We start from the raw sequence: 15,101 nt of genomic DNA, 5'->3' as shown, positions 1-15,101 counted from the left end.
GTTAGAGAGATTTTAGGGGCGGTTACTCATTTGAATGAGTGTTTATCTGCCAGCTAATCTTACATCCGACCTCTTCAGACCAAGTCGTGAACGACACCGACTTCTTATGTGAAAGGCGGCGCTTAACTAGGCTTTAATCATTTGGATCAGGCCTTTTAATTGGACTTGGGCCTTTGCCTTGGGCCAGGGTATGAACAAAAAGATATTTGTTTTTCTTCTAAATTTACGTTATTGAAAGAAAAACTTTTATAAAAATATCTTATATTTTGTATTCTATAAAGGTATTGTGTCTTTTAAATAATTAATAATTTATCATTTATTTTCAAATTTTTAAAAATTTTAAAATAATTAATTTTAATTAATAAAATATGTGATCATTTTTAACTAAATACGCTATAAATTATTGGTATTTTATAATTTTATAATGTACTATTAATATTGTTATATTTTTTTTATGTAACTATCATATTAAAAATAAAATTTTAAAAAAAATTATAATTATATATATATATATTTGATAAATTTTTTAAAAATTAATTCTAATAACTATATATTAATTATTTTTATAAAATAAAAAAAATTATTTAAAATTCGACCCTTTTATATTAAATTTTTTGGTCCATCCTCGGTCACCTGTAGAGTCCAGTAATGGATTGGACTAAGACCCACTACATTTCATCCTCTATGAATCCAACAAAAACCCAATAAAAATGTAGATATAGAAGTACAAGTCGGGAAAAAAATTGTATAAAACAAAAGAGAGTCAGAAAACATGTAAACCAAAACCGCCTGTTTGGCTGCTTCTTTTCCAAGCAAGGGAAATTAAAAAAGCTTATCTATTGTTACTAGACTACTACTGAGTACGTGGAGAACACGTAAATAGCTCCGAAACCCACGAATCCGGAATTGACACGTATCCCTCGAACTGCGACCGACAAATGTGGCTATAAATTAAACGCTGAAGGTTTATTGACATTTTTTTATTTTTAATATTGGATTAACAATGATGTTTTTTTAAAATGTGATCTAATGTGATATATTTTTAAAATATGGGATGATTTAATGTACGGAGTATAAATCGGATCGTCTAATTTTTAAGAGGTATAGAAATCGGACAGTCCGATTTTTAAGTACACAAATCGGACCGTCTAATTTTGTATTCGGACCGTTTGATTTGTGTTGAAAAAATTAAAAAAATTTGGAGTACACAAATCGTGGATCTGATTTGTGTACTCCAACTTTTTAAAATTTTTTCAACACAAATCGGTGGATCTGATTTGTGTACTCCCATAGTTTTAAAAAACACAGAAAATCACCATGTTAAAGTATAACACCTATTTTACTACCATATCAAAATTTTTTAGCCGTTTATTGAGGGTTTTGTGATCTCTTTAGATTTGCATTTTCGCAACAACCTCTCACCTCAGCATATTCCATATTCCCTTTCGCTTCTTCACTGTCTTTGCCCTAACAACCAATCATGCCTCGCCCAGCTCCGGTGTTAAGCTCCTCCATTTCTAATCTCTCCTTGTTTACATTGTTGTAGAATGCTGGTCCACGGTGCATATTTGTTTTAGAAACGGGGTTATCCAGTGCCATTAGGAGAAAAAAGCGATAACCGTGAAATTATTACTGTTATAGGACCCTAACCCCTAAACCTTAATATATAATAGAAGAAATCTTACTGCTTAACAATAATATGATAATTTGATTATATAATATTCATATTCTCACAACATATAAGTAAACCTTTTATGTCAATGATATTGAGTTATTGACTATATCTGCAGGAAGATCTGTTTGCCTAGCTCCACGTACAGCTCCACGTCCTGCTCCAGGTATGGAAGAATGTGATATAGTAATAGGCTAGGCTATGTTAGAGTTTAAGTAGTCTTAAAATATGAAATCTGTTCTGTATCTTCTTATGAAAGTACATGTAGTGAATATTGATGAAATTTATGTCTTCTGCAAGAAATTGATATCGAATTTATTCTGCTGACTTGCCTTCCATTGCTGTTTTCTTGCAGTTCACCAAGCTCCTCCTCCTGCTCCTGCTCAGAGCGGTGGTGGATCTATGCTTGGGGGTATTGGATCTACAATAGCCCATGGTATGCTACATAAGATCACCTTCCATTATTATATTTAATCCGTCAAAACAAATTTCATACTCCATAGTTGCTACATTTGATAAACTCCACTGTCTTTTGTAGGAATGGGTTTGGGCACTGGAAGTGCTGTGGCACATAGGGCTATGGATGCAATCATGGGACCGCAAACAATTGATGTCGTTGGGAAAGATGCTGCTGCTGCCCCTGTACCTCCCGCTAATAGTATGGATGCATGCAACATTCAGTCAGAGGCATTTCAGGATGTATGTGTACATTTGTTTTATACCTAGTTTCGTCGTCTTCGATTAATGTTTCTTCAAGGCTAAAACCAGCCATAAAAGTTGCATACTTTACAGCACTATGCCGCCCAAATGGATCTAAAAAGCAAAATTGTGTTTTTTGATTGTGCTGTTTTTTACTTGCAAGTTTAGATGTGTCATGTGAAATGTGATAATATTACTTGACAATAAATGTTATTGATTTCCTTGCAGTGCATCAACAGCTATGGAAGCGATATTAGCAGGTGCCAGTTTTACATGGACATGCTTGCAGAATGCAGAAAGAACAATGGTGCCCCAATGAGTGCTTGAACGTCCTCTTCATATGCTTTTCCCTGCAATGGGGAATAATAGCTTTCAAAACTACTAGTGTGGGACCTTCAAATGTTTTTTTTTTTTCGCGACATGGGACCATTCAATTTGAAAAAAATTATATTGAAATTATATTTTTTAATTTTTTTTTAAATAAACAAATTTAAAAGTACTAATTGGACCTTCAATTTGTATTTTGTTTCTCTCTTTAAACGAATTGAATCATTCAATTTGATTAATATAAAATTATACAAAATAACGTCATATAATCATATCAAAGAAAAACACTTACACTTTCAATAAATACCGTATTGCAGATATTTAATCAAAATTAAAAAAATTAGCCGAAATATTATGATTCAAGGAAATATAAGCCACATAGCAAGTACATAAAACAAAAGTGAACTTAGTCGGATTATTGGTTTATTAATTTAATCGATAAATAATTGATTAAATTGAGAATATTGACCTCATAAAATATAAAATATATAGAATAGTTAAAAATTAAAATTTAAAAATTATATTTTTATTAATATTTTAAAAATAATTCAATTTTAACAAATTATAATCAATTATAATTTAATTATTATTAAATAAATATAAAAAATTTTACTATTTTTTTATAATAAATTTTTTTAATTTTATTTTTATATTAAAATAAATATTTTTTATTTTAACAATTAACTAATTAATTTATATTTATTATATTATTATATATTATATGTATTTATTAAAAAATAATATTACTAAATATTATATAATAAAAAAATATTTATATTATAATTAAAAAATTGATCTGTTTTGTTTTTACATATTTAATTACATTTTTATTAATGATGATGAATAATAAAAAATAAAATTAATTTAAATATAATAGAATATAAAATCAAAATAACATTTAAAAAAATTAATGTACATTTTTACTATATAATCAATAATTACTATTTAAAACAAAAACGAACAACTAATTTAGTTGTAAGGATAGCACCAAAGAGTAAAGAGAGCACGTAGGCACAAAAAAATTAAGTTCGGATTACAATTTTATTAATTTTAGAATTTTCGTTCGAATGGTTTTGTTAAACTGAATTTCATTAATTTTAGATCGTTTTTACCGATTTTGATTGATTCTTATCCTTAAACAATTAAAAAATTGGACGGGATCGGTTAAAAAATCGGCTCATCAATTTTTTGGTCGAATTGGTCAAATTCGATCTGATTCTTATAAATATGATTTGCTGAATAGGTTTATGACTTTGTGCCCAAATATAAAGAAGGACACAAATTATGTGGGAGAACACCACAATGCAAAAAGGATCTTCTAAGAATAAAGAAAAAAATATTTGTACACCAAAGAAAAAAAAAAACAAATCAAATTTAAAGGAAGGAAATCAAAATATAATAAAAATATTTTATACAAACTAAAAATTAATCATAAATTAGTAATTAAATTCATTTTTATATATTTATATATAAATATATATTTATTTAATTTATTTTTAATATATATTTTATATGTTAATATATATTTTTTATAGGTAATTAATTTAATGATTAATTTTTAATATACAGCTAATATGATTAATAAATACTTTTTTAGGTCAACAACAGAAACCAAAAATAAAATCCAAGATTACTAAAGCATTATTGTAGACTCCAGCTATGGATTGGGCTAAGGTCTACATTTCACCCTCTATGAATTCAAAAACCCCCCTGCTTCTTCTCCAAGCAAGAGAAATTAAAAAAGCTTATCGATCACTGATGAGGGAGAGCAGTTACCACCCACAGCTTTGCGACGACCTACCACTGATACCCGCAATCACACAATTGAAACAGAGAGGATGGATCGAGGTGGGGGCACCGAGAGACTTACTTCTCCGCCAAAGACTTGGCTAAAAGGGAGCTGCGGAGCGGAGAACACGAACACAATTGCTGGAGCTTCGCGGCGGAACCATCACCAGGAGCTTCACCGAGTGGCGTCCGCGGAGAGGTTCGTTTACGGAAGAACACAAAGGGATATAGTGCGGATGCGGGCTGAGGACAACAATGAGGAAGAAAGATCTCGGCTTCAGATCCATGCATCAAGTATTCGGCCTTCTGAGGGAGCCTCCCGCGACAATGGCAAAGCTCTAATAGATTGAAGTCGAAGAAGATTACCTCTAGCATTTTTTTTGAAATATTGGGAGACAGAGAGGGAGAAGTTGAGACTCAGTATTATGTTTATTGTATCAGAAAGAGATTAGTATTAAAATTTTTGTCTTTGTACTTCCAAAAAGGTAGAAATACAGGAGGAGGCTAAAATTTTTAGAGAGAAAAATTAAAATTTTAATAACATTTTATACTTAAAATATATTTATTTATTTTAATTTTATTCTTTATATAAATTAAATTAGAGTTTTATTTTTGTTTCAATTTCTGTCTCTTATTTTGTATCAAGTAGAATACTGAAATTTATTCTAATATCTATTTTTAAATTTTTGTCTCTCAATCTCAGTCTTTCGATCTCTTTCTTGGTATCTCTATCAAGGATCGGGCACCAAGGGAGTCGGGTCATGGGAAGAATTTTGGTTCTGGTACTAGCCTACTACAGAGTACATGGAGAACACGTCAACAGCTCCGAAACCCACGAATCCGGAATTGACACGTATCCCTCTTACCGCAACCGCCTCCACAAATGTGGCTATAAATCAAACGCTGAAGGGTTATTAAGGGTTTTGTTATCTTCTCTTAGATTTTCATTTCCGCAACGGCCTCTCACCTCAGCATATTCCATATTCCCTTTCGCTTCTTCACCGTCTTTGCCCTAACAACCAATCATGCCTCGCCGCAGCTCCGGTGGTAAGCTCCTCCATTTCTAATCTCTCTGTTTACATTGTTTATGCATTCTTGCTCCCAGATCTGTTATTTATTTATTTTTGTATTTTTATTCAGTTCTATGCTCTTTATTTTGTTATTATTTCGAGTATGCAATTTTCTTGTTTAACTCCCTTTGTTTAATTGTTCACGGAAGTTAGAAACTCTAGGCCTAGATTGTTTGACCTAGCTATCTTGTGATTTTACAATGAATTTTGTTTCGCCTCTTACACTTCATGGCAAATATTGGTTAGGGATTTCTAGTTTTTTTTTTAATGAAATAAAAATAAAAGGAAAGATGACTTAATTAATCACCTGTTTTGTGAAGTTGTTATCGTTTCTATTAATTGTTGTGTTTGGTGAAGCATGAATAAATTTATAGGGATTTTGTCATGGTGCTTTTGAACGGAGAATACTATGAGTGTTTATTAGTATCTCTGGTTCTATCTAGATAACATTTGTTTTTCATCACTTAAGAGTTTCCGAAGCTATGATTATGCCCATAGGTTTACCTGCTTTGGTTTCCATGACTTTGATGACCTCTGTTGTAGAATGCTGGTCCACGGTGTATATTTGTTTTGGACACGGGGTTATCCAGTGCCATTAGGAGAGAAAAGCGATAACAGTGAAATTATTTATTGTTTTAGGGATATATATATATATATATATATATATATATATATATATATAATTTGATTATATAACATTCATATTCTCACAAGAAATAAATAAACCTTTTATGTCAATGATATTGAGTTATTGATTATATCTGCAGGAAGATCTGCTCGCCCAGCTCCACGTGCAGCTCCACGTCCTGCTCCAGGTATGGATGAATGTGATATAGAATAGGCTAGGCTAAGTTCGAGTTTCAATAGTCTTAAAATATGAAATCTGTTCTGTATCTTATGAAAGTACATGTAATGAATATTTTGATGAAATTTATGTCTTCTGCAAGAAATTGATATCGAATTTATTCTGCTGACTTGCCTTCCATTGCTGTTTTCTTGCAGTTCACCAAGCTCCTGCTCCTGCTCCTGCTCCTGCTCAGAGCGGTGGTGGATCTATGCTTGGAGGTATTGGATCTACAATAGCCCAAGGTATGCTACATAAGATCACCTTCCATTATTATATTTAATCTGTCAAAACAAATTTCATACTCCATAGTTGCTACATTTGATACACTCCACTGTCTTTTGTAGGAATGGCTTTTGGCACTGGAAGTGGTGTGGCACATAGGGCTGTGGATGCAATCATGGGACCCCGAACAATTGAAGTCGTTGGGAATGATGCTGCTGCTGCTGCTGCTGCCCCTGTACCTACCGCTAATAGTATGGATGCATGCAACATTCACTCAAAGGCATTCCAGGATGTATGTGTACATTTGTTTTATACCTAGTTGCGTCGTCTTCTGTTTGAAAACATTCATTAACATTTCTTCAAAGCTAAAACCAGTCATAAAAATGGCATAATTTTCAGAACTATGCCGCCCAAATGGATCTAAAAAGCAAAATTATGTCTTTTGCTTGTGCTGTTTTTTACTTGCAAGTTTAGATGTGATAATATTACTTGACGCTAAATGTTATTGATTTCCTTGCAGTGCATCAACAGCTATGGAAGCGATATTAGCAAGTGCCAGTTTTACATGGACATGCTTGCAGAATGCAGAAAGAACTCTGGTGCCCCAATGAGTGCTTGAACGTCCTCTTCATATGCTTTTCCCTGCAATGGAGAATAGCTTTGAGTTTGTATAAGTGCTCTAATATGTTTCGTTTTTCGAACTGCATGTGGTTTATTAAGTATATTCTTCATCAAATAATCCTAGTTGAAACTTAGACCTTCCCAAAGTGGTATGAAACCAGTATTCATTTCTACTTGATTTCATATAGCTACATCTTGGTGACTTGGTCGGAAATTTTACCTGGACTACAATTTTTATGGTTTCATTGATGATTGGTTCATGCTGCCCATGTTTCTTGAGATACGGATCCTTGTTATGGTGCTGCCATAATTTGAAATTCTTAGTGATGGTACTAAAACATAGGGCTTTCTTTCAGCAAGGTTTGTTTTTGAATTAAAACCTCTTCCGAGGAGTTGATCCACTTCACGATTTTCTTAGCTAATAATTCATAAGCAATCTTCTCTGTTCAACGGTGTTGTGGGGGGATATTATATGAATTAGGGATAAAAGTTTTAACTCCTAGAAAATCATAGATTATAAAATATAAATATAAGCAACGCTGTCTCTTATTTTTTTTTATTTTTCTTATGGGATATACAAGTATGGGTGTGCATGGTTCAGTGTTTTCACGGACTTGACTTAACTCTTTTTTCACATAACAAACTGGTGCATATATAAGCTCTCACAACATTGCTTTGTGCCCCTTGTAATTTTCATAACTACTGGCTTTGTGCCCCTTTTTAACTTTTTTTGGTATATATAAGCAACGCTGATAGTATCCTGTTTTGCCTTTAAGCAAGGACGTGAAAACAATATGTTCTGGTATTTCGAAAATAGATTTTTTCCATTTTCTCTCTCAAATGAAATTTGATTCTATATTATTAAATTCTATTTAAATATTGTATGGTGAGAGATTATGTTTTATAATAATTTAAAGAAAAAATTAAGAGGATTTATCTCGTTAGTAAAAAATATCAAAACCTCAGAGAACCCTCGAGTAGTCGAGTGTATCGTGTGATTGTGGTGTGGTGTGTGTGATATGTTCCAAAAAAAAAAATCTGTTATCTGATTTTAGCCTGCATATCTTACATATCAAGCTACCATGATTTCCAACTTCGAACTAATCCACCAAACTCACCACGAATCGATTACAGTAGAAACTAAATACAAATTAAGCTAGATTTGAATTTGATGAGAGAACTGGCCAATGGTGAGACCAGGTTATTGACATTTCCAGCCTCAAATAAGCAATCAAGAATATCCAATTGGTTTGCTAAGAGCTTAACCTTCCCAAGCATGAGGACAAGGGAAAATTAATGGAACCTTTCAATTGGAAATTGGTTTGCTATTATTGATCCTATGTTTTTATAGGACCATGCCAAGAAAGGAATAAACAAAGAAAAAAAGTGGATAATATATTAATATTACTTGATTAAAAATTCATTTTCATAAAGAAATGACAACAGCAATCTTCCCTTGTAGCCAAAATTATTGGTGCCGTCAAAGTTTCCACTCGAGCCCTTTGAGCAGCAACACTATTGTTTGCATTATTGTATAATATCCTTGTGGAATTATAACTCCTTTTTCTCTAAATTATTGATCATTGATAATTGATTGGAGTTCTTTACGGATGTACTATGTGAGCGCCAAAGTAAGTGCAATAATAATAGAACTTTATTTTTCTTTTTCCCAACAAGGATAAGATTTATTCACTTCGACTTTCTCTTATCTTTTTTTAATAATTTCGCTTCATTTTCCCACCAACTTTTCGTTATGAAATGAAATGTCAATGCTTCACAATGCTCAGTATTCTTTAATAATAATAATAATGCTCAGTGATGTGGAAATACATGTTTTATTTGCCTTGATTTTTATAATCCAAGACTCCAGCCACATTATACTACTGCTTAGAATTTTCTACAGTTTCGTATTGGTGCTTCTTGCAGCTTTCCTTTTTCCCTTAAGGGAATATAAGTAAAGGCTCAAAAGTTTGAATATGTGTCCCAAGAATTTGTAATTCCATTGGCATAATATGTTTCCATATTCAATGAAATAGCTTGACGAGTCGACGTTTTTCTTTTTTCATGACTTTGCTTTTCTGGTTTTCTGCTTTCATTTTTATATGGTCTTCCAATACTTGCTCGTTCATTATTCGGTGTAATAAGTTGCAATATAAGACAGACTCCACTACACTTTTGGCTATTTTGGAAACTAGCTCTGAAGATGATTTTCCTCTTTAATTATTAGTTTTCCTTTCAGAGAATAACGTCTATGAAAATATACTTTATAGTATACTCAAAGAACTCTCTCTCTATATATAATTTTATTACTCTGTTCATCTTTATAATTTTATTAAAATTTTAATTAGGTTCTTAGATTTTTTTTTCAATTAAATTTTTATATGGCTTTTAACTTTGTAATTAGATCCTTTCTAGTATAAAAAATTTTAAAATTAACTGAATATTTTTTTGTAAATTGAAGATATCTATAATTAAAAACCTACTTAGATTTTTTATCACATGTTTTTTGAAAAAAAATATTTTATTAATTTTAACAATTTTGATATGAGAATGACTTAATTACAAAATTAAAAGCCAATCTAATTAAAAAAATAATTCCGCTACGTTACCAATAGCATTTATGCCAACTTCTGCCAACTCTTATTTATAAATTATAAGAGTGTTTAATGAAAGTGTCTTTGTAGATGTGTCTAATAAAAATGCCATTTTTATGGTTGTGTTTAATAGAAGTATTTTTATAAATATATTTTTTCGATGTATCTCTTTATATATGTATTTAAAATATAATAATTAATTATTATTAGCAATAAGTTGACAGATAATATGTTAGTACCTTATACTTTCCTTAAAAAAATATAAAAATTTAGTTACAAATTTGATAAAATTATAAAAATTGACCAGTAATTAAAAAAAAAAACAATATATATTCTCCTTCCATTATATCCACTCATTTTTCCCTCCTCAACAGACAACAGCAATATATATGTAGCCTTACTATAGAAAAGCTTAGCATGTTTGACGAGCCTAAAGGGCTTCTTACTTTTCTGAAAAAGTAAATAAATAACAATTAAAGTGCTTTAATTTCTAAACTACATAAATAATTTAACACACGAGTACACATTTTCAGGGGCATCATTTTCATCCACACATAGATCTTTCGCAAGTTACTCGTAGTGTAAGTAGGTCAAAGTTCATATGTATATTTAAACAGCCATATCAATCTTTTAATAATTGCCTTGATAAGATACCAAAGCTTTTTATTTGTAACTGGAAATTTGGAAAGTCAATTCTCAACATCTTCAAAAAGTTTGAATCAGCAACTTGAGGACTTTGATTAAGCTTCTTGTTTGACAGTGTATCTACAAATATTTTTAAATTTAACTAATTTGTGTTCTAATAATATTTTTGAATTTAACTAACTTTTATTTGTAATAATTTTAACATATGTCCTTTAAGATATATAATTACTAAACCCTTAATAAACACACAATAAATACAATAGAAATTTAATTTTACCTCATTTTTTATGAATTTTTTTTAAATTATTGATAACTTTAACTTGCGCTCTTAGCTAAATTCTTGAAATTATTAAAAGTGTGAGTATTAATCTGGATGTGAAGAATTAATAAATGAAAAGATGCACATGGTATTAGCATAGGAAATTAATTTGTGGAAGGCAAGTTGGCCATTGGTTTCTTAAGACAAATTAGAGAAAATTCGCCACAAATCATAATCATACCAAGTGTCACACACAATACAATTGCTACCTTTCATTCTTCCACATAGATTACTACTTAATTAACTAAATATCACATCTTAGTTCTTAATTCTATTTACACAGAACTATTTTATTTATTTATTTTGCTCTGTTTCACATGTTATATATATATATAGGTTGGGTTACAATGGACCCTTAAGAAAACTAACACAGATTCTTTTCCATGAGTCCTTATCTGGCTCCCACATTGCAACCTTAAGCCTTGACTCCATAGCAAAATCTTGGTGGATATAATTGTGTTGAGTAAGACGGTCAATGAGATGAAAAAGAATGTCTTTTGTGTATTCAGGATGCCCTTGAATTCCCATTATATGATCTCCGTATCTAAACATTTCAATTCCTGTCTTTTCTGACCATGCTATCACCTCTGCTTTTGGAGGCAACTCCCATATCTACCATTCATTCAACATTCCAAATCAGTCCTATTTAGTAACAGAGGGTTATTTACGTAAAAATATCTTCATATGAAGATGATATTACGAACCGTCAAATAATTCAATTAAATATATCAAATTATTTAATAGTTCACAATAGCATCTTTACATGAAGACGCACAACAGAGAAAAAGAGAGAGTTCGTCACAAACCTCGTCACGATGGCATTCAATTATTGAGAGCTTTGATGGAAGCTTGAGAGATGAAGATGATGACAAGTTTACGGTTCTGATACCAATGTCCCAACCGGATGGAGAGCGACACACTTTCCCTCCCAATGCACGACCAAGTATCTGATTAAACCATGATTGATTCATTAGGAAAATGTTAATTCAAATGTAAGACAAAAACAGAAAAATTATTGGTTAATTCATTGTATCAACCGACCATTGCCAACACAAATGTGAATTATGCTTAAAAGAAGCATGTGAAAATCCAACAAATCACGCGTAATAACACTAATCATTACTCATAAACGAAAGTGAAATGCAAATAAAGCACGTGTCATTCGGTTGGCTTATGTCTTCTTAGTTCATACGAAAACAACTTTACCTTTTTTGTCATAATTTTGCTAAGATCAGTATGCATCAGCATCTAACAACTTTCGGTGTTAAAAATAATAAGCCAAAACAAATTTATCAGTAGAATGTTAATCTTCTAATTTCCTTTTCATAATTTGTTGGACCATTAATTTCCTCTTGTTTTAGAATCTTTCTCTGTAGCATTGATTTTTCCCTTTATCCAAACAAAGGCAGACCACAAATTAACAAGCGGTATGGTGAGTAGTAATAATACCAATGAACAGGACCACATCGAAAAGGAAATTGGAACTAAAAATTATAGTAGACATTCTAATAAAGATTTTATAATTGTTTTCGTGTGAAAATTTTTTTGACTCTTGGATAATAAATTATGAAATTAAATTTTGATATGTTATAAAAATGTTTTTATTTAAAGTGTAGTGAAATAAATAAATTACACTTTTAGTTAAAATCTTCATTTGGTAGTTACCAAAAATTATTTGAAAAAGGTAAAAATTCATGTGAAGTAGACTTCACATGAAGTTGATATTTAAGAGTCGTTAAATAAAAATTTAGTCAAATTAGTAAAATCATCTAATAGTTTTCGAATATGAAAATTTAGTCAAATCAATCAAATTATCCAACAGTTCTCGAGTATCAACTTCACGTGAAGTGGACTGCACCTGAGTTCTACCTTTCAAAAATTCCAAAATAGAATCTCAACAAATTTTCCATGCGAAGATTGGAATGACACAGATTCCTACTGAGGGGACCAACCAATGGGACAACACAATTCCTAATCCACAATAACCCTTCTCATCATTCCCATATATATTCTTAAATCTACCCTAGGATGACATCACGTGTTTTATTCCCATGCTTAAATTCACTGTAAAATGGACTAAACACTATTCTAATTCGCGGGTATCCAATCAGAATGAATTATTAACCGGACCACCTGACCCAGAAAGGATATCTAGCAACTTGATCCGTCCAACTCACACTTTTAATATATAAAAGCATGTTCATATAAATATAGATTTACAATTCAGGTACAGTTGGATTAAGAGATCGATTTAGGGTGTATTTAGAATTTGATCAGGAGTTTAAACCTGCGAACAAAGTTAAGAAATAAGATAGAACCTAAACCGAATCTATTACTAGTCCTAATCTTATTCAATTCCTCTCCACATTCATATATTCAATTATCCCTTAACACTGTAACAAAAATATTTTTTTTATATCTATTATGTGAATGATTATTTAACATAATATATGTGATAACCAAAATTAAATTCATTGCAAAATCATAGAATTTAAAAAATCGAGTGCATATCGTAAGATTGATAGTTACCTGGTGACCAAAGCAAATGCCAAGAACCTTCTTGTTGATGGAGTTGAGTTTTTGAAGGAGGTTAAGGAGTTGATGGATCCAAGGGTCATTGCCATGTGCGTCGTTGCAACTGCCAGTGATCACGAATCCGTTATATAATGCCAGCTCATCATCATCGGGAAACTCACCACGCGCCACCCTGTACACGTCCCACCTTTCACCTTCCTCCGCCAGCATTCTCACAAAAACCCCAAAATACCCTCCGTACTTCTTCCTCACCAACTCTGAATCTTCCGCGCACAGCAACACCCCAAACCTCTTCTTCTCCATCTCTTCCTCCATTCTCTCTTCTCTCTGCTAATGATTAAGCAAAGGAAGCAAAAAGAGAGAAGAGAGAAGGCTGGGTATAACAGGTGTTGTGAGCTTGCGGGTAATGGCAACGTTCGAAGAATGTTGCGTTTTTTTTTTATAAAGGTTGATGCTATGAAAATGGCCACGTTTTTCTACGTTAATTACGATATTGTCACCGTTCTGGTTTCATTAAAAAATAAATAAAATGCGATGGCATTAAACAGATTTTTGGTTTGCATTTACCGAAAATAAACGTGAATGTGGTCGTGAAAATGGGGAAGGGAGTAAAACCTGGCATGTTCTTAAAAGTGGCACGGATCAGTTCTTCCATGCTTGAATGTTACAACTTATAAGGGTATACCTGGAACCAAATTTTTTTACCAGAATTTCAAACCTATTTTTAAGGTTTTGACTCTCAATATTTTGTGTCCCGTTCAAACAATATAATATAGGGTAAAGTATACTTTTTGTCCCTGAAGTTTGGCAAAAGTTTCAAAAATACCCTTAAGTTTTATTTTGTTTCAATTTTGTCTCAGAAATTTTCGATTTGCATCAAATATACCCCCGACGGTTAAATTTTCAAAAAAATTAAGACCAATCTAATAATAATGCATGAAAATGATGCTTGATTTGCTTGTGTTGAGGGTTGTTCTTATGAAATTGTTGTTGAATTGGTCTTAAATTTTTTGAAAAATTAGCTGCTAAGGGTATATTTGATGCAAATCGAAAACTTCTAGGACAAAATTGAAACAAAATAAAACTTAGGAGTATTTTTGAAACTTTTGTCAAACTTCAGGGACAAAAAATATACTTTACCCTATAATATATTATATTATCTCTGACATAATAAAATTTAACTTTAAAATAAAAGAATACTACGATGTTTACATCTTTTGTCTTACAAGCAGTCTTAAATGTATACTAATATATCATCATCATTAGCTATAATTTGTATTAATCACTTTGTGTCTATATTATATATTACAGATTATATATATGTTTTTAAAACCTGAAAAACAAAGATTTTTACTAATATATGGCCGAAGACAGAAAATAATAATAATAATAATAATATCAATTCAACTAGGTACTTTTTAAAAATTGTACAATATTCAGTCTTTTATTACAATAATTTAAAATAAATACATCTAAAAATTATGAATAGATTTAGTGTCTTTTTAAAATTAAATACACATCCAAAATACAAACTAAATAAAATTAAAAATTTAAATTTAAATTTTAAATTTCTGTTTCTATTTAATTATTAATATATTATAATTTAAATACATATCTAAAAATCAAATTATTCAAAATTCAAAATTTTGATTTTAAAATTTTAAAATAAACCTTAAACCATCTATTTATTAAGTAAACTCATATAAAACACTCAAAGAGGCAGCGTGTCACGTTTGCCCCACATTGAAACCCAGAGAAGTCA

The 15,101-nt window shown here is 31.0% G+C and overlaps 3 protein-coding genes across 3 annotated transcripts; 2 read left to right on the top strand and 1 right to left on the bottom strand.

The window, feature by feature from the left end:
• Nucleotides 1-1,366: 1,366 nt before the first annotated feature.
• On the top strand, nucleotides 1,367-2,886 carry LOC112714797 (uncharacterized). Its single transcript, XM_025766463.3, has 4 exons — nucleotides 1,367-1,838; nucleotides 2,028-2,108; nucleotides 2,211-2,371; nucleotides 2,600-2,886. Exons 2-4 carry the CDS (start codon nucleotides 2,075-2,077, stop codon nucleotides 2,696-2,698), a joined length of 294 nt encoding a protein of 97 aa, XP_025622248.1. The 5' UTR covers nucleotides 1,367-1,838; nucleotides 2,028-2,074; the 3' UTR covers nucleotides 2,699-2,886.
• Nucleotides 2,887-4,364: 1,478 nt separating this feature from the next.
• On the top strand, nucleotides 4,365-7,506 carry LOC112714796 (uncharacterized). Its single transcript, XM_025766462.3, has 6 exons — nucleotides 4,365-4,971; nucleotides 5,190-5,533; nucleotides 6,324-6,371; nucleotides 6,559-6,645; nucleotides 6,748-6,917; nucleotides 7,146-7,506. The coding sequence occupies exons 2-6, from the start codon at nucleotides 5,512-5,514 to the stop codon at nucleotides 7,242-7,244; spliced, it is 426 nt and encodes a 141-aa protein (XP_025622247.1). The 5' UTR covers nucleotides 4,365-4,971; nucleotides 5,190-5,511; the 3' UTR covers nucleotides 7,245-7,506.
• A 3,446-nt stretch (nucleotides 7,507-10,952) lies between these two features.
• On the bottom strand, nucleotides 10,953-13,822 carry LOC112714793 (gamma-glutamyl peptidase 5). The gene is made up of 3 exons (XM_025766459.3): nucleotides 13,334-13,822; nucleotides 11,611-11,751; nucleotides 10,953-11,416 (listed from the first exon to the last, which is right to left on the bottom strand). The coding sequence occupies exons 1-3, from the start codon at nucleotides 13,652-13,654 to the stop codon at nucleotides 11,147-11,149; spliced, it is 732 nt and encodes a 243-aa protein (XP_025622244.1). The 5' UTR covers nucleotides 13,655-13,822; the 3' UTR covers nucleotides 10,953-11,146.
• Between the last annotated feature and the right edge of the window lie 1,279 nt (nucleotides 13,823-15,101).

This window comes from Arachis hypogaea, chromosome 10 (genome assembly GCF_003086295.3).
Source record: "Arachis hypogaea cultivar Tifrunner chromosome 10, arahy.Tifrunner.gnm2.J5K5, whole genome shotgun sequence".
NCBI lineage: Eukaryota > Viridiplantae > Streptophyta > Magnoliopsida > Fabales > Fabaceae > Arachis > Arachis hypogaea.
Note: the sequence above shows the minus strand (reverse complement) of the source record. Positions and strands in the feature narration are given on the sequence as shown.